Source organism: Argiope bruennichi, chromosome 3 (assembly GCF_947563725.1).
Source record: "Argiope bruennichi chromosome 3, qqArgBrue1.1, whole genome shotgun sequence".
Classification (NCBI taxonomy): domain Eukaryota; kingdom Metazoa; phylum Arthropoda; class Arachnida; order Araneae; family Araneidae; genus Argiope; species Argiope bruennichi.
In genome coordinates this window covers 80,157,230-80,182,791 of record NC_079153.1, presented here as the reverse complement: position 1 = coordinate 80,182,791, position 25,562 = coordinate 80,157,230, and the positions used below count along the sequence as shown (strand labels likewise).

General features: G+C 28.2%; 1 protein-coding gene across 2 annotated transcripts in view; it reads right to left on the bottom strand.

The window, feature by feature from the left end:
• Positions 1 to 6,281, bottom strand: part of LOC129963975 (sodium- and chloride-dependent GABA transporter 2-like) — an 82,238-nt gene extending 75,957 nt beyond the window's left edge. The window contains exon 1 of one of the 2 annotated variants that reach the window (XM_056078614.1): positions 5,980 to 6,281. In XM_056078614.1, coding sequence (XP_055934589.1) covers positions 5,980 to 6,178 — 199 coding nt within the window. In that variant the 5' untranslated portion in view covers positions 6,179 to 6,281. The remainder of the gene's footprint in view (positions 1 to 5,979) is intronic. The other variant, XM_056078613.1, reaches the window with a different exon arrangement.
• Between the last annotated feature and the right edge of the window lie 19,281 nt (positions 6,282 to 25,562).

The following is a 25,562-nucleotide window of genomic DNA, read 5'->3' as shown; positions in this document are numbered from 1 at the left end:
ATTAACTTTTGTTGTAATTTTAAGCATTAATGAAGAAGAACGTGAAGTTCTTATTCTGCCTTTCATTAACGACGCATTTGGCTTCATTGAAAAACTTTAAACGTATTTTATTTGCCAAAACGCTAATGAAAAAACATTCAGTCAATTTATTTAGATTCACAACGCTATATTTATTCACAGACAGTCGGTACGTCAGGCGATGATTAAAAGGTTTTAATTCATTGTCTGTCTTCACGTACAAAAAAAAAATCATATAAAATAAAAATGTATAAGATATGTAATAAAGATATTATTTTTCTCACTTTTATGATAAATTTTTAAATTTTGACTATTGTTTTCAGTACTGTATCGATAATATATCGATACCATCTTTAAAAACTTTAAGATTATTATATTAAATGAATTTGCATTAGAAGTATTTAATTATATTTCATTTAAAGTCGTTTTGCGCTAATCCCTCGAAGTAAACATAAACAGTGCTTTACTTCAAAGATGTTACGTAAAATGTAAATAGCATTATTTTAGTCATAAGCAAATACCGTTCCTTTATTTCTTTTAAGAAATATATTTTTCCTTCAATTATTGAATCATGATCCGGCTGTTCGATAATCCAGATCGAGTTTGCTTCAGATAATTGGAATTCTACTGTATTGCGTTTAATAATTAAATTGAATTACGGGGGAAAAAATTGAAAAATTCAAAAAAAAAAAATTCCGAAATGCATCAATGAATTAATTATCATTCTCCTCAAATTTTCTATATATAATTTAAGAAAAAATTTCAAAAAAACGAGCAAAACGACGAAAATTAAGAAAAGGAAAGGATATATAAATTTTTGGTACCATTTTTTCATGCCCAAAATCATTCCCTCGTCAATCTCACCATTCATAATGAAGTGGAAGATCTGTGTGACTGACGATTATGATCTCATGCATTCATTATTAACTCATTTAATTAAATCAGAATATAACGTATATAATTAAAGCACGCAATTTAAACGAATCAAGCAGAATTAACTTTCATCCTGCGCTAACTACACGATTACTTCGCTTCGAAACAACACCTGAATGATTAAACGAAACAGTCTCATATCAGCTGGCACTGGTATCGATTTTCGAATGAATCATATAGTTCCTTTGGGGAAATTCATTGAAGCTTCGTTGTAATGATGGTATTCAGATATGCAGTCAATAAATAGGGGTGGGTCATTCTGAGTCGAATACTCTGTATTCTATTATTTATGGATAGTATGCCCATTGTGAATTTCATGCGAACAAGTTATTTTACTTTGTTCTTCAGCATAAAATATAACTGGTTTTAAAACTCAAATATATTCCACAATAGAATTCATGTAACCGTTTCGCAATTGAATCAAATTATAGAAAAAAAAGGGAAAAAAAGCTAATTTTTTGTAATTTATCTAAGATATAATATTAAAATTATATGTAATTATGCGTAATAGATTTAAATGTTTTCCGTAGTTAATAATAAACGATTTACTTAATTGTAGTAACTAGAGTTAAATGAATGACACAAATTAAACAAAATACAACATATTAATGTGTAGCATTAAGTAAAATTGATCCTTATAATCGATTCTTAATATAAAGTACACCGGCTAACTAAATATTGAAGTTCTGGAAAACGTAAAAGCAATGATGCATCTCTAACAGATTCTCGGTAGCACTCTGGGTAGGCACGATTTCTGATCAAACTGATCGATTTCAACTACCACTACACTTTCCTAGCCTGAAGCTGAGAATAATCACATATTGGATGGTTAGATAGAAGCGAAATGTGCAGATGCAGAATTTTGAAATTATTGATGGAAGCGTTTCGAAATGCGTGGTTACTCGTTGAATTTAAAATGCAAGGTATTTTCTACAGCGTAAGACGGATCTGAGTGATTCTCATTTGAATTTCTGAGAACAGTTAAGATGAAGTCAGTTTCCTTACATTTTCAGAGTGATTAATTTTGAATTTATTCAGAGAGATAACTTATATATTATAAATAAGAGTATGCATTCGAGTGTGGGAGATATTGTTTTCATCTTGATAAGTTTTTAGTTGTGAAGTATTTTCATTTCCGGAAAAATGATAAAATAATTAAAGGATTTTCTTTTATAATATTAATTGCATTAAGCCAAATCTATTTGGACTTTTCAAAACAAGATATTTTTGGAATTTTGCGAGCATTTTAATAATTATTATACTTTATAATAGAAAGCATTGTCATATATTTTGAAGAAAAAATTATCGTAACTTTATACCGATTATAATATAATTTGATTTAAGAATAAAGGAATGTATATGAAACGTTATCGTTGAAAACTGAAGAACATCAAAGGCGAGATGCAGCCTTATGATCTAACTTTTTGTGTCTACTGTCCACGATTCCCAACTTAACTGCAATCCTTTTAAATAAAATAGCAGATTTGCCGATTGGGTGTAATTCCCTAATAATTTTTCATTAACTAATTATTACATAATAGCTACTACAAATTTATGTAAATTTTACATTTATTTCTAAGAATATTTCTCTCATTCTATTACATTTTCACATTTTTAAGAGAAAGACTTTCTTATATTAAGCTGATACAATAACTAACCTATAAAACCGATAACTAACAAATAATTAGCCTTTCTTTTATCATCTTGATTTACGAACAATTAATAAGAGCAACAGATGTAAATGATTAGAAAGTGACCTTTCCCAATATCGTAAATTCAAAATTACAATCTGGAAAAGGAGTCATTAATTAAGCATCCATGTCCTTGCCTTTTGCTATTACTGTCGTCCATCAATTCTAATTTTAATCAAGTTTATATAAAAGATTAGAATATTAGAATAAGTTTTTTTTCTTTATATTTATATGCAGCTAATAATTTTATGATTCTAATGAAAAATCAATTTCTTGGATTGCTTTCATGTTAAATAAACGTTACTAATATATTATTTTACAGTATATCTCGCTAAAAATATTTACTTCAGCACATCGGTCAAAGGACCAAATAAAAACTATATCTATCGAATCTTGATTCAGAATGCGATAATTTTTCTTTATGCTCATACAACTCTGCTTTTCAATAAGAAATAAGGGATAAAGTATTTTGATTATTTCAGATAAGTATTTTATTTAATTTTAAATAATTCTCTCTTTAACTTATAATTTAAATGGCTTATAAATCACAAAAAATATTTTTTGAAATAAAACGCAATTTTATCTTATATTTTTATTTATAGTACCTATAATAGAATACAATTTAAATATATATATATTCGATTACTTATAGGAATTAAAAAACATACAATGAAATTTGTTCCCGATGAAAGATTTTTTCATAACTTATTTGAATGTAACAGTATAGAAATATATAAACCTATGTTATGATCAATTTGACGATCTATTATTAATCATTACCATAAATAAAAAAGAATCTGTATTACGTAATTAAAGGATGGAATTCTTATTTAATAACATGTAGAAAAGCAAAAGTTATTATATAACTGGTTAAATTAAGTGGCAGTTACAGAACTTATCTTATAGTAACTTTTCTTTTCGTAAAAATTGAACATTTTATCACAGAAATTTACCAAAAGTTACCAATTGTATATATTTTATGTCTATTATTAAAATTGACATTTTTTACTGCAATAATTCTTTTTAGGAAAGTTAGACATTTTAATTTTGCTTCGAAAATCATTCGATTCATTTGAGGTGCCGTTTGATTTTGGATTCTACTTAAATCTGTGAATTAAATTTATGTTTTCAAAATTTTTCCCTTTATCATTATGACGTCCTTTAATATTTCGATTCGTTCTTAATATATGGAATGGTTTCCCCATTTTCTTTTCTTATCTCATTATTTCTTTCTTCGTCAGAAAGAATTTTAAATGTGAGCGTTCATCAATTCATTAAAATTTGATCGCTATTTATGAAATCGTCAGAAGATGTATTTTCTTTCAAATATATCCCATGATTGGTATAAGAACCTTTTCTTGCCCCAAATCAATTGTGAAAGGAGAAAAAAAAACAGGTTTTAAATTCGAAAAAGAAATATTTAAGCTTTCAAAATTTACAGAGGCGACACTGTCAAATGCATTAGAGGTTATTAAAATTTGTTTCACATTAAAATGAATATGGACCGAAGCGAAACGCCGTCCTCAAGATTTTTACCGTACTTTGAAATAAATTTAGAAATTAATACTTCTAATAATAATTATGTGTTCGATTATACGAAACAATTGAAAAATGCAAGGTTTCTTTAAATATTTCTTTGTTTTTCTATAACTTAAGTATAAAGTTTTAAAAAATCTGGATTTTTTTTTTTTTAATTTTTTGGTTTAGTTTAAATACAAAAGAATCGAAAAGATAGAATACTTACAAATAATTCTTTTATTAAGCAAGTAAAATGTGTGATAATATAGTTTTAAAGCGAAATAACAATAATTGAATTTTTGAATTGTTTAATTCACAGACTTACATTTATGTTTTATTTTTAAAATTTTACTTTTCCATTACTTTCCAAAAATGCTGATAAATATAATCAGTGGTGAATTTAGGTAATCGTCCCTAATTATATTTATCAGCATCTTTGGAATATGCTCCATGCAGTGCTCATTCTGAGACTCTTTTTTTAATAACTGATCAATTTAATTTCGAGGAAATTTTAACTTAATCTAGAATTTAGTTTAATTTAAATTTTATTATTTTTTATTTTAGAACTTGTGAAAAAATACGTTATTTATTTATTTTTTGTGTCATAAAAAATTGACTACAGTAATAAAATCCTTAAAATGTAATCAGACTTATTAGATTATTATTTCCTTACTAATAAATAAGAACGTTTAAATATTATAAAAGATTCTAATAAAATGATAAATGACTTCAAACGCAGATAAATTAAAATTCTTATTTTAGAGGCCGTATCAATTGGAATGTAATTTAACCAGCAAATAATTTTTATTCTAACCAAAAAATGTTTATTCTAGGGCATTATAAATAAAGAATCCATTGTGCTTTAAATCATTCAATAATAGTTTTAATAAGGAAATGTAAACGCACACTGCTGTTCTAAATTTTTATAATTCATAGAATTTGAATTTTTATACAATTTTATATACTTGACAACTAAGCTAATAACATTTTTAACCGATCTGACTAAAGTTCTAAGCATCTGCCTAGTCTTTTGTATCGGAAATATGCTAATAAAAATAATATGAACCATATAATAAGGGTTTTTAAGCCACTAATAAACAGCTTCTCTATTTATTGCAAATTATCCTTCATTATCTAAAATAAGGATCATTTATCCAAAATTTTAAAACCCAAAAGATAAGTGGAACAATTCTAATATTAACAATTTTTCTATAAAACCCATGTGTAACACTAAAACGATTGAATTATCATTAGAAAGACTAAATATGAACAAATAACCATGAAATAACTGAAGCATCATGAATTTAAAATGTAATTTCGTGGACACACAATGCAGCTTTAAATGATTGATCGCAAATATGCATTTCAGATCCATCTTCAAATGAATATTTTGGGATAACTCTATTCTTTTTTATAAACAAATTATAATAAAGAATTTGTTTTATTATAAGAAGAAAAAAAATTATAATCGTAAAAATAGTTTTTTTCAGCGACTGATCTAATTTTGAATAGCAAATTTCAAGTCCTTAAGACAAATTTACAACACTAAATCCGAAATCCATAATATGATTATTGGTTTCCTGTTGCCTAACTGCGCCCAATAAGAAATTTTAATTATCTTTAACCGGATTTTTGAATTTCTGACAACCGTATTAACGTAAAAGTTTTACATTCATTTTTCATTTTTTTTTTTATTTAGAAAAAAAATCATAAGCTATTTTCCACATTCATCCGAATTTCTCATTTCATTTCATTTTATTGTCTAACAAGCGCAGCCAACAGCCGGACTGCATCTGCAGAATCAAACAAAGGAACTCACCTCCTCCATTCTTGTAGCATAGGTATGGAAACCTCCAAACATTTCCCAGCCCGATACAGAAACCCATGCAGGAGAGGACGAACTCGATCTTGTTGCCCCATTGCTCCCGCTCTCTGTACTTGGGGGCCTCTTTGGTGGGGGACCCCGGAGGGCTGGTCGGGACCCGGTTCATGGTCCCGTTCGCTTCGGCCGAAGGCATGGTCAATCGTCTAAAGACAAGAGCTGCTGTTACCTAGAAGAGCTCCGGTTCATACGAGCAGCAGGGATGCCGATCTATAATGGTATGGAGAGAGAGCTGATGCGGATACATGTTGGGAGCAGGAGACACTAGCGCCGTACAGCGGAAGCCGCCTCAATGTCAATTGACGTTCAACACAGGATGATCGTTTTCTCTCTTTCTTTCTCATAGGAGCAAATGGCTCTTTCTCTTGTTTGTTGGAATGCCAAAGAAAAAGCATACATATAATTTGGTGTTTAGTTAGGTTTTTATTTGTTGTGAGAAAGGATTTTACTATAACAGGATATTAATCTTCCTGCAAAATTCTTTTAAAAATATCAAAAATAAGCCCTTGCATTTTTTTTTCTGTATAAGTCCTCATCTAAGTGACCAGATGGCCTTGATTTTATGCTTTGGTCTGCCATTTGTTCTTTTTCATGAAGAATAGGAAGTGAAAAATGGCTAACTTAAAGCTAATTGGATAAACAATAAACACAATTTTATGCAAAATTCCGGATTTAAAAAAACGGGTATTAAAAATGAGTACGAAAAAATGATAATTTTAAAACAAAAGTACGGATTTCTTCTGATAATTTCAATAAATAATACACAATTAGTAAATAAGCGGTGAGAAATTTTAATAGTTTTGTTATTAATTATAATTTAAACAGTTGAAATAGTTATAATTAATAATTTCAGTCAATAAATAATTTTAATAGAGAAACAATATACGTTTGAGTGCAGCAGCTGCTTAATAAACTTCAAAATAAATAGCATAATTCATATCAAAAATACTAAAATTTAAAAAGTAAAGATTTTTAATTGCTGTTTTTATTGAATACATTGTACATTTTCGAACTCGGAACATGGCGGGGGGGGGGGACTCCCTGTCAGTTCATAAAATACATTGTACAGCAAATAATTCACAAATGAGTTAAAGGTATTTAAAAATATTCACTTACATATTGATGTTGCATTAGGAACATGATACAGATATATTTGCCTAACAAAAACCAATTCGGAAATGAAAACATTTTTGAAGTTTTTATTTTTATTTCGAGCTAGTAAAATAAATTCGAATGGTTGGCAATATTCTATCAATATGCTTGTAAGACCGGAATAAAAAAAAATTCGAAAAACTGAAGAATTCAAATCAAACACATTCTAATTAGACAATCTCTGCATAAAAAGATAAGTATCGTGAAAATTGTAACTTCCTTCTTCTAGAAGGCGTGGTAGCCTAGTGACAAGTTTTTGGCTTCGAGACCAGAGGTTTCTAAGTTTGCTTCAATCGTGAAAACATCATGTAAGCTGGTGTGATGCATGCTAAATCTGTCTGTGTCAAATGTCCTCACGCTGGTGTAGAGCGGAAGCTTGGAGAGGAGATGCTAGCTCAGATGCCATTCTCGTCATCTTACCAAGGTTCAAAATTACGAGATCTGTCCCAAAATAGCCGTAGTGTTGTTTTAAAACGGGTTATTAATTCCTTTTCCAATGAAGTGGCTTCCTAGAAGAGTCTAGCTGACTTCTCTTCTTTTCGTTTTTTTTTTTTTTTTTTTTTTTTAAATCTTTCTTCCTTTTAAATTAATCTTTCCTTTTTGAAATATATTCTGTTGTCATATCATATTTCGGCCAAAAAAATGTCTGTTGATAAGAGCTTAGGTTATTTTAAAAATCAAAGACTGGAATTATCATCATAATATTTATTTTAGACTTCTATTTAATTTTGCTAATAATAATAGTTCCTTGCCAAAACAAATTAAAACACTATTGAAATTATTTTGCATCAGCATACGATGAAGGTAAATATCATCTATAATCAATTATTCTTGGGAAAAATGATTTGTGAACTTGTACTATAGGTTTAATTTCTATAAAAAAGAAATGCAGTCTCATATTTAGAAATACTGCGGACTTATTGAGATATTTGTTCTTAATATGCACTCACACAGAGTAAATTAATTTTACAAGTTCTGCATTAGTGAAAAATATGAAATATTTTATTGTTTTAATGCGTAATTATTGATACTTTCCTTCCATTGCGATTTCATATGCTTTCGGGATCACAAAAAATTGTACAACTTCCAATTTTTAACGCGAAACTTGAGAAAATAAAATTTTATAATTATGTTTATGTTCTTCCCCATAACCAGCATTATTTTCTCGTTTTTTCAACTAATCCGATATGACCACTTTTCTAATGAATACTGACAGTTCAATGCTTTACTTTAAATATTATTAACTAACCGCCTTTGCCAACCAGCTGGTTAAACGGAATTAATGGCTACTAAAAATTAAATATTTTGTGAAACTATGTCTTGATGAATTCCTCAACGATATGCTTTAACACTGCTACACATTTACGACATGAAATTTGTACATGTCATATTGGGGTTCATTTCTAACTAACTGTGATATTTCTACCATTTATTATTTTTAATTAATTCTTTCTTATATATTTAATTAAATAATCAAAATATATGTCAAATTTTAATATTTTACTCGATTTTAATTGTACTTCTTGTGATTTCTGAAATATTTATTGAGAAAAAGTGTTTTATATGTCAGCTTAAAGTTCAAATACTTATCTTTTCAAAGTCTATGGTTTAAATACTATAGGACATGTAATTTAATTTTCATTGAATTTTTAATCTCCTTCATAATGTAAGATCATGTAACGTTACTGAGTCTTTTTTCTACCGATGAGGGAGATCTAATTATCTAAGACGACCATCTGCTTCGCCGGCTATATTTGTTATATTTGATGTCAGTTAAGCCTTTAGTTTTAGTTTTCAGCTTTATGCTTATGATTCCCTCAAATTGCAGATATTAAAAAAATGGCATTTTAATTTCTTTCATGTGCTCTGCTCATTGTGTACATAGACTTTTCCAACGGAAACCAGTCAGCATGCAATTTCTGAAATAATTAAAGCACAAAATCGTTTTAGTTGCTGGTTTAAAGTGTAAATACTTATTTTTTCAAAGACGCTGATTTAAATGTTTTAGTGTGTCGTTTAACATTCACAGATTTTAAATCGTTATTGTTAATGTAGGTTCACATGACATTGCTGAGTTCTTTTCTTACCAATGAAGGAGATCTAGTTACCTAAAGCGATCATAACTTCATAATCATGAAATAATCTTCAGAATCATAAACATAACTTCATTTTCATGAGTTCATGATTCTGGCAATATATTAAACGTTTCCTATTAAAATATATTTGTTATTATTTGTTACATGTAAAGTGAAGTTTATAGACATGAGGATAAACAATATGTCTAACTAATTAATACTAACCAAAAAACAAAACAAAAAACTGCCAAAAACAACTAAAATTCTTCGCGTTGTTTGAAGGCATTTTTAATTTTTAAAAATTGTGTAGATTACTTATAGTATCGTGCAATCTACGGAGGCAAATCTTTATTTTAAAAAAATGGAAGTGAATTGTTGTTTTCCTTATTTTCACTGTAGAACTTTTATGATTTACATGGAAAGCTTATGACAAGGAATGACTCGTATAAGGATACCGTGGAACTGAAACACGTTCTAACTTTTCTCAGCGTATGAATTATTAATCAATTTAACTTCGCATGTAATAATGGATTTGCACGCAATAATGGATTTAATTATAATTAAATCCATCATTGACAATCTGACTCGATTTTTTTACTCGTGCGTTTAGTTTAAATCTATTGATAATGGTTGAACCAGCAGCTTGAAAAAAAATAGTCGGCCCCGTCCAAAACAAATGATTTTTTTTTAGTGTATATGTTTGTAAAGAGTGTTTTATTACATAGAATTCATTGTTATCGATAAACAAAGAAGGAAAGCTACCAATCAGTTCTCCGATAATGAATATTATATAAAAGTTTGGTTAAGGAAATAATAAATAAAAAATATAGAAAACATATTTTTAATTTACTTCGAAGACTAATCTCTGAATTCATTCCCTGTTTCAAACTGATGATTCAATTTTCTTAAGAGAGAGGGAAATCTCTCAAGCGAGAGAAGATCTGACGTAGCTGAATTGAAGAAAGAGCGTTTGCGAGTTGCTTTCAGATTTTCTCTGAGTGCCATTTTAAGATGAGCAATTCCTCCTACTCTTTGCTTATTTCAATTGCTATCGAGTTACCAGCGACCTCTTTTTAGATGAATGAGCTTTTCGTATACCTGTAACTTTGACATAAACAAGAAAATATGAAAGTGACCAATGAATTGATCAAAATAAAAAATAAAAACTTCCATAAAATAGCTTGTTATTATCATTAATTTAAATTATTTTTCTACTAATTTTTTTATATTGAAGAATATTAAAGAAGAAGCCAAATTAAAAATTTCAATTACACCAGTATTATTTTATTCGGTACTTTCAGAATCGTCAGTCATAGTTTACGAATACCAGAATAAAAATAGATTAAGAAAAAAGAAGATATTTAATGAATAATTATATTCATATCTGACAGTTTACTTTTAGACAAATTGCATTAATTTTTTTTTCATTCTGGCAATCCTTTTTTTTTAAATCAAAATATAAACTAATAATTTTAATATTTAAAAAATAGGGTTTTGCTGCATATTCTGAATCAGAATTATTTATATGTTTTTGCAAAGATGTATCAATAGATAAAATATTTTTCGAAAGTCACATGAAAATCAAGAAAAAAACTTTGAAATCATCATCATTTGAAAGATGGGTTACATTTTAGGCCATTTTAAAAATGCAAAAACATAAAATTCAATTATTATTTCTTTATTTTAGCTATTTCATAAAAAAAATTTATTGGGAAAAGCACGAAAATAGTCTCTACATATCTATTTGTTTATATTCCTATTGCAAATATTTTTATTGTTCGACTTTAGTTGTCCAAAATTTTATAAATGAGGATAAAGAATATAAAAGCGCAAATTTAAAATAAATGTTGATCATAAATTCTGAACTAAATTTAATTAAGTAAAATTATTATGTGCTTAGAATACAAAAAAGAAGATTCGAACATCTTGTCCGAAACATCATAGCATGATGCTGTTTTAGGGTTGATTCATCTGCATTTACATTATTTTTAACTATTTACTCTTATTTGTATGAAAGCTTAAAGAACGCAGACAAAAAAGTGCATTTAATATTGTTGGGAAATAATATTACGATAATATTTTGTGTAAATTGTTGTTAAAACAACAACAAAAATATTGTTATAAAATATATTTAGAATATTTTGAAATATTAATTAAAACTAGAGACAAAATGGTAGAAATAAAATTTATATTGCTAAAAACCTTATTTTTTAATTTTAAAGTGATGTCAAAATGATTTTTGTGTAGTATATTCACCGATGATGAAGGAAAAAGTGGTAAAATTTCAATTTATTTTAAAACTTTGAGAAATTCTTTCTAAGTAAGTACCTCTTGATTAGGAAGTAATTATTTATCAAATTTGATAGCTTAATGTCCAACTCTCTGCCTATGGAGCATTTTTCCCAATTTTTAATCATTCTTATCAGATGATGCTACTTACAGATAGTATACCATCTTATAAGCAAAATTCTATTAAAATATAGCAATCAGTTAATAAGATATTAAGCTACTCAATATTTAAGTGTTAAGAAATGGAACATTTTAATTGGCGCAAATATGCATAATTGTACGATAAGTAATTAAAGTTATGTAATCCAAAGCAGCTGCAATGTTGTCAGTTTTGGTAAGAATAGTGATTAAATATTTTGTATAAAATTTGTTCCGGTTAAATTTATTTTTAACAACTTCTTAACCTTTCTTTGAAATGTTTCTTTATTGACTAAAAAAATAAACGGATTTTTTTTTAAATTTTTATTTTCTCTTATGTCAAAATTCTTGACAAATGGATACGTGACTTTTAATTCAATCCTGAGCGTGCCAATCAATCATCTTATACTAATGAAAGCAAATTTCGGTATGTCTGCATTATCAGATATCCAAGAACATAAAATGTTTCTTAATGAACGTTTAACATTTCATTTCTTGTACATTTTCCATCTTCTTTTTATTACTCTTCGACTTATTTTTTTGGATATCAACCAATTGGATAAACTTTGAAGAAAGTTTCTGCTTATTTTTTTTAAGCTTATCTAGACATAAAAAAATCTATATTTGATTTTTTTTTCAGTGGAAGCTCGGAACACTTTAACTTTGATTATGTGGACTCCTATTCAAACAGCTTTGTCTTTTGCGTCAATTCTTTACCAAAAAATGTACAAAATAGAAATATGACTCATATAATTAATTAAAGAAAATAGAGTAATTTAGAAGCTTTAATGTGTATGGAAAAAAAAACTGACACAAAATATGCATTATTTTAATTTTTTTGTACTTGGGAAAAAATTTGACACAAAATATGCATTATTCTAATTTCTTTGCACTTGGGAAAAAATTTGAACTCATTTTCCATAATTTCATTTTCGTAATATTTAAATAATATTCATAAAATAGTGAAGAAAATTTAGCGATGAGAATATGTTTACAATTGTCAATACCATAATGATACCAAAGCAATGCTAACTCTTTTGAGATTAAAAAAATAAAAGAGCAATGCGCCACAAATTTTACAGATTATGTCCATTGAACCCATGCAGTGTTTCGTCATCACACTATCCTTTTGTAAAAATCTTGTACAACTCTGTGTCATTGTCAGGTTGCCTTCTCCGATTTCTTTTAATCGCCATTTTCATCTATTAAAGTTGTGAAATAATAAGATTTCGTCAAATTATGGGCTGCTATTGCTCCATTGTTTTTATTTTTGCAACTTTTGGCTGATTGATTGCTCATTTTTCTAATTGTAGTTTGTGGCTGTTGATTTGTTCTCCTAAGACGGGATGCTCTTTGTTAGTTTCACAGTTGTCTTTGACCTAGCATGGCATTTGGTTTCTCGCCAGGGTTTGGAGCGAAGCGTCTCATTCACTCCTTCGGGAATTCTTTTTCCCCGTATATCTTTAAACGTGAAGAAAAGAAATAATATATATCATCAGGAATAAATGAAAACAAAGCACATTTAAAAAATAATGCGGTTTAATTTTTATTAAAAAATAGAGATACACTCAATGAACTTTATAACATTCAAAGGGCTTTCAGGCGTAATAAACATATAGAAAAATAAATTTCGAGAAACTTGAGAAAGTTAAACAAAAAAGTTATAAAGTTATAAAAGCAAAGTTATATGGTAAACAAACAATGACTACAAACAGCACACTATGCATAACGCTTTTAAACACTAATCTGTCTAAATAGCGCTCATTACTATGATTATAACATTTCTGATATTTGTGAAACAAATTGAATGAATAAATGTTTCACTTGAGTTTCCAGCACGTGTCATGTGAATTAGATTAAATTGGCAGAATGAGAATTCTTCTTGCAAATTAAAATTTTCTTATAGTTCAAATTTATAAACAAAGAATGCGTTTTAATAAAAAAAAAGAGTATGCCATCATTAAAGTCGGTAAAAAAAACTTTAATTAATGATACCTTACTCATCGCTTATGTTTTGCATTTATTGAGGAAAAATAATATACGACTAATTAATTGTTGATGCAAATTATTAGAAGTTAATGTATAGCGTATGCAAATTATTAATGTTAATGAACAACGGACAAAACTTTAGATATCTCCCTAGCAAAGTCTATACTACAATTGAAGCCATGCTTAAATTGCCAAAGCCAATTACTAAACCACGTAATCTATCGAGATCATAAAATTATATAAAACCCACTTATTAATTAGTGGAATAGACAGTCATTTGATAATCATAAAACCATGTTGTCTTGCACTGATACTCAATATTAAGCTTTCTTTTGTGTAACAAAAATGTAGATTATCCAATCAGCAGTTATAAATAACTGTTATAGCTTATTCTTTAGATGTAAAATGTTTTGTATTTTAACTCGACATACTTGCAACTTCTAACATTAAACAAAGCAATTGAATGCATGAAAAAAAATGAATAAAGTTTTGAATAAATCAAGTAGGTCATTCCACGATGATATTTCTACATTAAGAATACCATTTATACAGTGTAAATTATTTTAAAATAATTCTAACTAAATCTGATTACAATAAATAAAAACTAGTCAACCCTTTATAGACTTTTATAGTAAAGAATACAAATGCGATTAGCAAATAGAATTGTAGCATCAGCGAAAATAATACAAATAAGAAAATTAGAACACAGATATTAAAGCTAAAAGTAAAAAGTCGGTTCAATATATCGACTGTCGATTTCTTTTACGCTTATTTATTATTGCATGCATTTACTTGCTCGTTACCACTGACGCGTAAGAAATATATTATTATTATTATTTTTAATATTATACTAAATTCCACGTGCTTGTTACTACTCAATCCAGTTAAAACATCCATTTAATTTCTGGATAATGATAAGAAAATTACATTAATCATACAATTAATTTCCCATTAGCGGTCTTCCGAATGAAGAAAAAGACACTTGCTTTCTGTGTCGCCTCAGTCGTAAGCCCACACTAGACTGAAATAATCCGATTATTGCTCAATATGTCTATAAATAGGTATGCTACGCCACACCGAACTACTACTCACTTCTTTATCTTCGTTTCAACTTTCTCCTTTACGAAGTATAAGAAAGAGAAAGAATATACAAAGAGAAAGCATGATACTCCTCAAAAAATTTAACATCCGAGATTTTGACGTATCTACGTTTCAAAATTTCTTGAATCCTAAAATTTTTGGAATTATGTCTGACTGTCTGTCTATGACTCGTTTAGCTCATAAACAATTAGAGCTAAAATAATGAAATTCAATATGTAGTCTTAATACCATATTTGTAGATTTTTTCTAAAATTTGGCTAAAATCCGTGGAAAGTAAGTCTGCCTGCCTGATTGTGCTTATGCATTTGATCAATATAGCTCAAAAACGCAAAGAGCTATATGGTTGAAATTTGGCGTACAGGCTAATCATTGGAATTGTAGACATGCATAAATTTTTGAAACAAATCCGTCAAAAGGGAGACCATTTTTTTGGTCCGGTAAGTTCATGTTTGTGAGTGCGATACTTCAAAAACACAAAAACTTGGATATACAAAATTTGATAAACAGCCTTGAAGCCACAATTTTATGAAAGGAATGATAATATCTTTCTTAAAGAATATGTGAAATATATGTGAAAATTTTTAGGGAAGATAATTCTTTTTGTTTTAATTTTTTAATAAATTAACGAGATTTCTATCCGGTTTCCGGTAACTTGGGAGTTTGTAACTTCCTCACGAATTAATACTTCATTCAAAAATTACTCGTTCTGATTATTTGTGCGTTCAAAGTCACGGATAAGATATTCTGTTCGAAACTTCTGAGGCAGAGCAGATAAAACTTTTCAGTCCGAAAAGGAAGACTGTAAATGGGTCTATAATAATAGCTATATAATTATAAGCTCTTTATAAATATAATTATTAGCTCTTTTATAGCTATATATTTATATAAGCTCTATATGAATAGCTATATAATAGTTGTGGCATACTTTCTAGTGAACTAACAAATCAGTCTAAGCATTTATATAAAAATAATACATGGAAAATATAAAGAATATTCGAGCCTCTATACTGAAACATTGCAGGATTTTAACACCTTAAACTTGATTTGTCAATATTTTTTTTCTTTTGATCGTTATGCGTAGATCTCTAATATTCAAAATTTTTGAGTGATAGATTTTAGAGTGTTCAAAAATTTTAAGATGGCAGCAATAACGTGTACATACAAACAAGCAAAAAAAATATATTTAATATAGTCGAAAAGTGTGCGAGAATAAATTCAATAACAAAAAAAAATATTTTTAAAATATGTATTAAAACTAGAAAGATTTTTTTTTTACGGAAATGAAATTTATATCATTGGAAAGCGTATTTTAAAATTATATAATAATGGTTTTTGCGCAATAATATCTAAAATTATTAAGGAAAAGCTTTAAAATTTTAACTAATTTTTAAATAAAATTCTAATTAAAATTTTGCGAACCTCTTTCATATTTGAGTATCTATTATCCGAGGAACAGCTACATGCCAGATATAGCAGTTCTAAATCCAACAATCTGCCCCTGTAGAGCGTTTCGACTTTTTTTTTCATGTTTGTTGCATTTCACTTCGCCCATGATACAATTACAGATAATACGCTAGTCTATAGTCACTATCAAGTTTTTTTTAATCAAATTTTCCTATTCTCTTTCTCTTTACAATCTTCATTGTCCGTTTAATATTAAAATTCTGAAAAAAAAATTATTCAAATGGTGCATCGAATTAATTCCAACGCCAACTAATCCATTATTCCAATTATTTTATCATACCAATTATTAAATTAATTTCTATTAATGTGAGTAAAGATCAAAGGCGAAGATACTCATTTGATTGCATCGAATGCACAAGCATTTCAATTGATTCTGTTGACGTCATACTAATGAACAGACACCTCAGTTGCTCGCGAATGGCGAAAGTCCAAGATTGAAGGTGAATGAACTGATCTTAAAGATTTCATGTCTGAGCTGACAAAGCGTAAGTCCCATGGGCTTTTTAACAAACGGGAAATTAATAAATAAACAGGCCAATTGTAGTTTCTGTAGATGTAGAAATTATTAAAATCATACAATTATGTTAGAGAACATTATTATTTACGAATTTAACGCAAATATATAAAATATCTGCTAAATAGTCAGTCAAGCATCATTATTCTAGAACTTTAACAACCAATAAAACAAAAACGGCATCATTTTTTCATTCAATCCGCCAAATGCCTTGACGAGTCAGTGTATTTTTAAACGAAAGCATCGATTACGATTTAAGGAGAAGTTGAAAAAATGTTCTACATTTTTTCTTATCACTGTTTGGCTTATTTTGATTATAAATTATTTTAATTACACAAATGAGATAAATAATGAAAATTAATAGCCATGTACATAAATTAATAAAAAATATTTCGAAAGTTATTTTATAATTTAACAAATACTGATTTCTTCTACTTATTATTATTAACGTATTCTTATTCGGAGACATCATATGACCACTTTCCAGTCTTTCTTAGTCACTGTCGCTGTTAGGAAAAACCTAATAGCGACAGTGTTCAGTCATAGTTAGGTTTTTCCTAATAATTACTGGTATGCGTCCATTTCTACGAAAATTCCTAAAGAATATTGATTAAACAGAATTTACAATTTCGATCTTTTTTATGACGATCATTATACAAACTGAAATCATCATTCCACTACTTTATATATTAACCATGGCTTGCATTCAATTTTATGAAATGGGGAAAATATACCATAAATTTCTGTTTCCAATATAATTTTCGCTACGCATTGTTTTGTTTTCACTTATTCTAATATATCAAAAGATGTCATACAATTAATTATCACAATTGTCATCCACTGTCACAATAATTATTGTCACAATTAATATCCACTATCCTTTTATTTTAATTAATACTATTTAGATGAAAATGATTAAAACTATTTGTCAGAAATATAATTTTTAATTCGAAAGCTTTTGATTTTCTTGAGCTTCATATTTTACAAATATATATATATATATATATATATATATATACGTTTATAAATAAATAATTAGTACTATGAAATAATTTTCAAACATGACAAATAGAATTTGCAGTAAGCTATAAACAATATTAAAATGTAGTTGTTTTGTTTTTAATCAAACAGTAGACTCTAAATCTCTCATTTAAAAGATTGAGAAAATTGACTAAATATATTCCCGTATCAAGTAATTTTCTAGTAAAAATAAATCTGCCAGTTGCCAAAAATTGGTTATAAATTACAATAAAAACTCCATCTTTTTTATATACTGCTCAACATTCATAAAATTTTAGAAAAATCTTTCCATTTTGAAAAATAGTTCAAAACAATATTTTTTTTCCGAAATAAATCATTGTCATTTCAAAAGAAGCAGTAAAATAAACAAGATTATATAATAAAAAAGAAGGTATGACAGGATATATGAAATATTATATACTAGCCGCCTATGGCGACAAGCCGGTTAACCAATCTTAATGTTCGTTAAAATTTTAATAATTAAATATTTTGTGCAATTCCTACTTTAATAGCTTCTTCATCAAAATATTTTAAAAATTCAAATTTTGATAGTCATATAATTCATTCATAATATTATAAACGCCTTCATTCATAACGTAATATGTATCTCTCTAATTTTCTGTTAGCTCCCGTAGAATTTATACTTTAAATTAAAGTGGAAAGGATTAATCTGCAATTAATATAATAATATTTTTTACAGAAACAAAGAATTTTTTTGTAATATGATTACTGAAAACAGTCACTGAGCGTTTAAACTTCATGAGCACTAAAGAATATCTTTCTTAATTTATGTAATATTTCAAGAATTTGTCAACAAAATTTTCTCAGATTCATCATGACCAGATCGATTAATTAACAATGTTTCATTTTAAATGCATCAAACACTAAGAAAATAAAACGAATCGTTTAAAATAATCGGTTGAAAACAGGTTAAAAAAAACTACTTAAAAAACGATGTATTTAAAACTATAAGCATATACACAAAATATATAACTAACTTAAATACAATTTAATTACAAAAGCATGTAACTAAAATAAAAATAATTTAAATCAAGTCCGCATCCGTTGATAATATTTGTCAACAGTCAGAACACAATGCGCATGCCTGAATTTTTCTACGCCAGTTGAGGTAACGCTATGCAGATTAGAAATGTTTAATATCTTTTTTTCTGTTTTATTTTAATTCAAAAGTACTTCAGAATGAATCTGAAAGATCGATTAATTAACAATGTTTAATTTTAAATGCATAAAACATTAAGAAAATAAACAGAATCGTTTGAAATAATCAGCCGAAAAATCTTAAGCCTAACCGTATTAGCGTGGGAAAAAAACTGAAACCTTACTCATTTAGCGGTGGGGGAAATGAAAAGATTTTTTTGGCGGTAAAGTTAGTTTTTAATTAATAATTAAAATTCTAATTAAAAATTCAAAAAAAGGGACATTTCCGACCTCCAAGGTATACATGTATCAAATTTGGTAGCTGAGGGTCAAACGGTCTGGCCTGTAGAGCGCCAACACACACACACACACATTGAGCGTTATATAAGTACAGATAATATTATATATCCTATCTAGATATATAATATTATATATCCTATCATACCGTTTTTCCACATATACCTTTCTGCGATTCTGATTCGTACTTCTGAATTACAGTTTAATTTTATTCATTTGCTGATAAATTTGTTATAGAAACAAAGTTAAATGCGCAGAAAGGAAGAACTTTGATCAAATGCAAATCCAGGAATATACAACCACATTAAAGCAGGGGTGGGTTAGGAAATAGGCATGGGGATTTATAGATCATAAATTAAGGCGCTTAATTAATTAGAATTCAACCCTCTCTGTTACAATCATTTGTGAAGAATTAATAGGGAATTATCTAAGGCTTTACATTAAGCTTAACAACAATATATATTGCCGTTGTTGCATTAAAATATATATTGTCAATTGATTTTCAAATCTTTTATCTTTTTCAGAAATTTTTAATTAATAAAATGAATTATAATATTTCAAGACTTAAAAAAAATGGAGTGTCAGTAATTATGCTCTCCAAAAAAATTAAAGAAGTGATATGCATTTTAGTTTCCCTTACAAATAAATTTGGATTTTATTTATTTTTTGCTCTCCAAAACGGATATGTGATGACCAAGAAAACTATAGCACACCTATAAACGGTAAATGAATATCGTCTTTGAACATATGCTCGTTAACAAACTTCCTGTTGTACTTTAATATAAAGTTATTCAGAGCAATTGCCAATAATTTGCAAGTAGATCGAGAATACAATACTAGTCAAGAAGGACTCAGATTCACGAATATGCAAACACCTTGTATATTTGCCAGAGTAGCCACTTTGACAAAGAAGCAACAGGTAGTAGGACAGATTGATTTTACAACTAGGATTTTTTTTCAAAGGCGAAATTACATGTTTAAAAAAACAGTATGATCTGGTGCAGTTTATACATAAATGGCACCAGTCAGTGCTTAAAAATCCACACACACACACATATAGAGGGCCGGCCATCTAGGGGATGCGGCGGATGCTATGCACCAGGGTTCCGCGATTGTGGGACCCCACCGTGATCAAGAATTAAAATAGTGTCCTGAACAATAATAACGTTTACACATACTGAAAGTATACGTTTGTTTTCACTTGGCTGGCTGAACGTTGACTGACGCCGTTATTTAAAATGGGAAGGGGGGGGAGTTTAATTATGAATAAGGAAATTCCCTTCAGACATGTTAAAGCAGAGCGGCGCGATTTCTGGGTGAAAGCGGTGCCCAGAAGTCAAGGATGAAGTTGGGTTCAAATGGACTTGTAAATCATCAGCTATTTTTTTCTGCATCTAATGTAATATTTTTTATGCGTGCATCTGTGTATGTTTGTTTATATTAAGTCGTTCAAACAAAAAGTAAATCGAAGATGAATTAAACGATCAACTCCTAGCAATGCACATTGCATTACTGCTTCACCGGCCACGACCGGAATGAAAAGAATTAAGGAACAAATTTAAATGGTGCAGTCGAAGTATTTGGGAATATATAAAGTTTACAGTTTATGTTATAGTCCAATGCAAGTGTGCAAATATTATTAATATAAGGAAAGTAGATTTACAATCATTTATCTAACTTACTAGGTAATTGTGTATAGTATAGTATATAGTAATTTCATAATTCCTTCCATAAACTGCTTAATATTGTTAGATATAACCATGTCCATACCAAGGACATATTTTTCCGGTTGTCAAAAAAGAAAATTATCAGAAAAGAAAATAGCAGAAAAGCTAAACTTCACAAGAAGTCACAAGTAGATCTGTTTTCTTGGCTACGAAGTAATTCTGGCAATAACTTCAGAAGTTATAATTCAAACTTCAACTGGGGAAGAAAGGTCCACGCAAACTACACAGTCTTGTAATGAAAATGTTAAAACGATGAAATTTTTTGAAGAACCGTGTGTTTATACAAATAGACTAAGTCAGAAAAAAATGACGGAAATGACCAATAACAAATTTGATTTAGAGAGTATAAATGATCCTGGTTTATGGGCAAAGTATTATAACTGATAAATTTAGAATGTTTTGTGTTAAAATCGGACCTGTACAATGCAAAGGAGTTTTTGCTAAAAATGCTGAAGATAGATCATTTTCTACTACGTACTAATTTAAAAAAAAAAATGTCAAATGATGAAACCTAACTTGGTAGCTGGTTAATTTATCCAAAAACACAAGACTACGTAGTGTCTTTTTTTTTTTTGTATACTGTTTTCCAAAAGAAGAGGAAATGATCAAACTACAGGATTTATGGCTATTATAACTGGAGAAAGCTGAGAACTGTAATCCAAGACCATGAGCGTTCTAGTAGTCATTTTAATTCGTTTAATGCTGGAAAAGAATTACTAAAACGACTCAATTTACGTTCGACTATTGATAAAACAAATCAAGTTAATATAAGTAAGAAAACGGCACGATTTAAATTCTTATTTCAAAGAATTGTGGATGTGATCCTTTTTTTAGCATGTAATAATCTTTCACTTCGAGGAACCCACGAAATAATAGGAATGCCTAATAATGGAAATTTTTTAAGTTTAATCGAATTATTAAGTAAATACGACCCTAATGGACTATATAAACAAAATAATGCATCATTTAGCACATTCTACTTTAGGAAATGAAATCCTTAACAAAATTAAACATTATATAAAAGCAACCATGTATTATAGTATCCAAATGGATTGTAATTCTGATATTTTCCATAAGGAACAAACTTCAATCGTTATTAGGTATGTAAATTTTGAAGAGAAAAGGTTAACTATAATAAATTAGTCATTTATAGGATTTATTGAAGTAGCTGATGTGACTATGGAAGGCTAGCAAAAACTCTATTGGAAAGATTAAGTGAGCTTGATTTAAATATTATAAATTGTAGAAAACAAGCAACCGACAACGGTAACAACATGAAAGGAAAATACAAAGGTGTACACTCTAGAATACTTTCTCAAAATCCGCATGCAATTTATGCGCCTTGCGTATTACATTCCTTTAATGTTTTTAATTTATGATGCCACTTCCAGCAGTATTTATTGAAAAAAAAATTGAGATATTGCAACGCTTATATTGCCTATTTTCTGCATCTACAAAAAGATGGGAAATTCTGCAAAAGCATTTAAACTTTACTCTTAAACCATTATGTGACACTCGTTGTGAGACCAAAATAGATTCGGTTAAAGCAGTGTATACATAGTTTGAACAAATTTGTATACACTGCTATTCAAGCAAAAACAATTCTTCTTGACTCGGCTTTCAATTTAGTCAATAAAATTAAAACTGAAATATAAAATTTAAGAACAAAATCTAACATATTTTTAGATGAAACAAAAGTGCCTTGGCGTAATTTGAGCATTTCTTCTAAGCATTTTCCTGAAAAACAAATTCGGTAAAGGAAAAGATTATAGCCTGAATTAGCAGAAGACGAAGTTATAAGAAACTCGGTAGAGGAATATAGGTGTTATTTTTTAACACTGTAATTGATAGTGTTATTGTAGAAATAGAAGATAGATTTAAAAGTATATCAAATATTATTTCTGATTTCAAATTAATCACTGACATAAAAACCTTAGAAAAACATGAATTAGAGAAATGTTCCAAAAATTATGTAAAGTTTTAAAACGAAGATGTAGATGAAAACCTAATCCAGGAAATTTCTTTGCTACGGGATTTGATTTTGAATGAAAGAGATGTAAATAACGCACAAGACATATTGAAAAACATACTAAACAATAATTATAATGAGCTATTTCTAAATGTATTAACTATATCAAAACTAACTTTTCTTTACGTTGTCAGTTACTATAGCAAGTGATGAGCACTCTTTCTGGAAGTTAAAATTTATAAAGAATTATCTTCGGTGAAGCATGTGTTCAGAACACTTACATGCACTTGCTGTATTAAGCATCGAAAAAGAACTTGCAAAAAATTGTAATTTTTCTGAAGTAATTGATGCATTAGCAAAAACAAAATCACGCATTAATAATAAATGTTCGGTTTTTTTTTTTTTTTTTTTTTTTTTTTTTGCTTTACAAAAAAAAAATTAAGGTCCCAAATGGCTTCTTGCACCCAGGCCCCTTTGTAGAGAAGGCCGACTCTGCATACGCATACACTGGTCGCAAGATGACATGTGGTGCAATAATTATCATCAAACTTTTATTATAGGAAATTATTTACTCTGCTTTTACCTGCCTGCTGTTCAATACAGTCCTACGGGAATATTTATAGAATGTTTTTCGAGAAAATGTTCCTACAGTCACATTCCACCAGTAATCATCTAATAATCTCATATTCCTGTGCTATTATTATTTTGTTTTCCTGGGTCTCCTTACAAATTACTGAATAACTCTCTTAATCGCCTTCTATATTTTGACATTATACTTCTTACCATGTGTCATTTTCTGTTATAAAATAATAATTCTTATTTAAGAGTATTATTATTTTTATAATCTATATAATTGCTAAAGTTTATTCAAATAGATAAAGAAAAAATGTAAATGATAGTTTTCTAACTAAAAAAAATTGATTAAAATTAACAATTGACTGTTTATAATTGGAAATGTATGCTCAAACAAAAACAAAAAAAATCTGGAAAATATCCAGTCGAGTAACATGAAAAATTAATGTATATTTATGATGATTATTATCTATTAAATAATTACCCATACAGATAAAATGAAGTGTATCTTTAATATGTATAATAGAGAAATGAAAAAAAAAAAAATGTCTCGAGTAATGGTACTTTTTACAGATATTGTGATTTAAATAAAATTCAAGTGTCATGCCCAACATGCCCTTCAGTGGCTGGAATGTTCACGGGTACGGGGGAGGGGTATGAGAACGGAGTTCTATTTTGCATATTTTGACAAGCCTTTCCTTATAAATAAGAATGCTTGACATCTGTTAGACTGACATTTTAATTAAACCTGCCCTTTGATTTTATATGAGGAAAAAGTAAAAAAATTTAAACATTGCTTGAAATAAGTATTATTTACATTTTGAGAGTAGTACAACAGCAAAAGAAAATACACGGGTATGGAGGGTATGAGAACAGAATTCTGATTTGTTTATTTTGACATGCCTTTCCGGATAAATAAGAGAACATGATATCCGTTAGTAGGTATTTTAATTAAACCTTGTCCTTTTATTTTATTTGAGAAAAAAGTCAAAAAGTTTGAACATTGCTTGAAATAAACATAGTATTCACAGCTTGAGAGTAGTACAACAGTAAAAAGTAATGCAAATGGAATTGGTAATGTTCCAGAAATGCCAGCAGGAGGATAAAGTTCACTGCCAGTTTGTTTGTCGCGCTTCGTTTAATTCGTCTTTTAGTCAAGAATGAAATCTAAAAGATAATTGATTGCTTTTTATTTATCATTTCCTCGGAAGCCTAAACAAAGACCTTAAGATGTGACCTGAACTAATAATAGTTTATAACACTGTTTCTTGGCATATTTCCCACACTGATACTTAGTTTCGAATGTTATATTCCGGATTACTCATCAGCTTTACATTTAGAGTTGAAACAGTACCGGATTTCCGATTAGATAGAGTAAGCAGCTGCCTAAAAACCCTAGACTGAATGGATGGCAGTCAGGTCCATTAAAAAATTCTGATAGCTTAGTTACCGAATAAAAAAAAATTATGAATTGTAAGACGTTAGAAGTACAATGTGTTTTTCTATGAAATACTAAGGCATTTATTATTAATTAATTCTTTAAATGGTTTTGTTATATTTCCTTGGAAAAATCCTGTAAAATAAATTTTAATGTAATATTTACTTAAATATTTAAATAATATATTTTTTTAATTTATAAATAAGGAATTATTAAATAATAATTTTGATTAACTTTTCAACAACTTTATTACTTTCTCTGTAAACACAAGATATTGAATGTCATCTCCACGAAATTCTTTGATATTCTGAATGCCCCACAATATCTTGAATATATCATAACAATGCTTTTGAGCACTTAATGCTATAAGGTTTCTATGATATATATATATATATATATATATATATATATATATATATATATATATATATATATATATATATATATTAAAAAAAAAAGAGAGGGGGTGAAAGAAATGGAGAGCAAATATATTTTCATAAAATAACCACATATAAAATCAAATAAATCATTAAAAATAATCAAAATCAAAATAATCAAATAAATCATTGTATGACTGTTAAATAGGTGTCATTAAAAAGGCATTTTTTTTTAATTC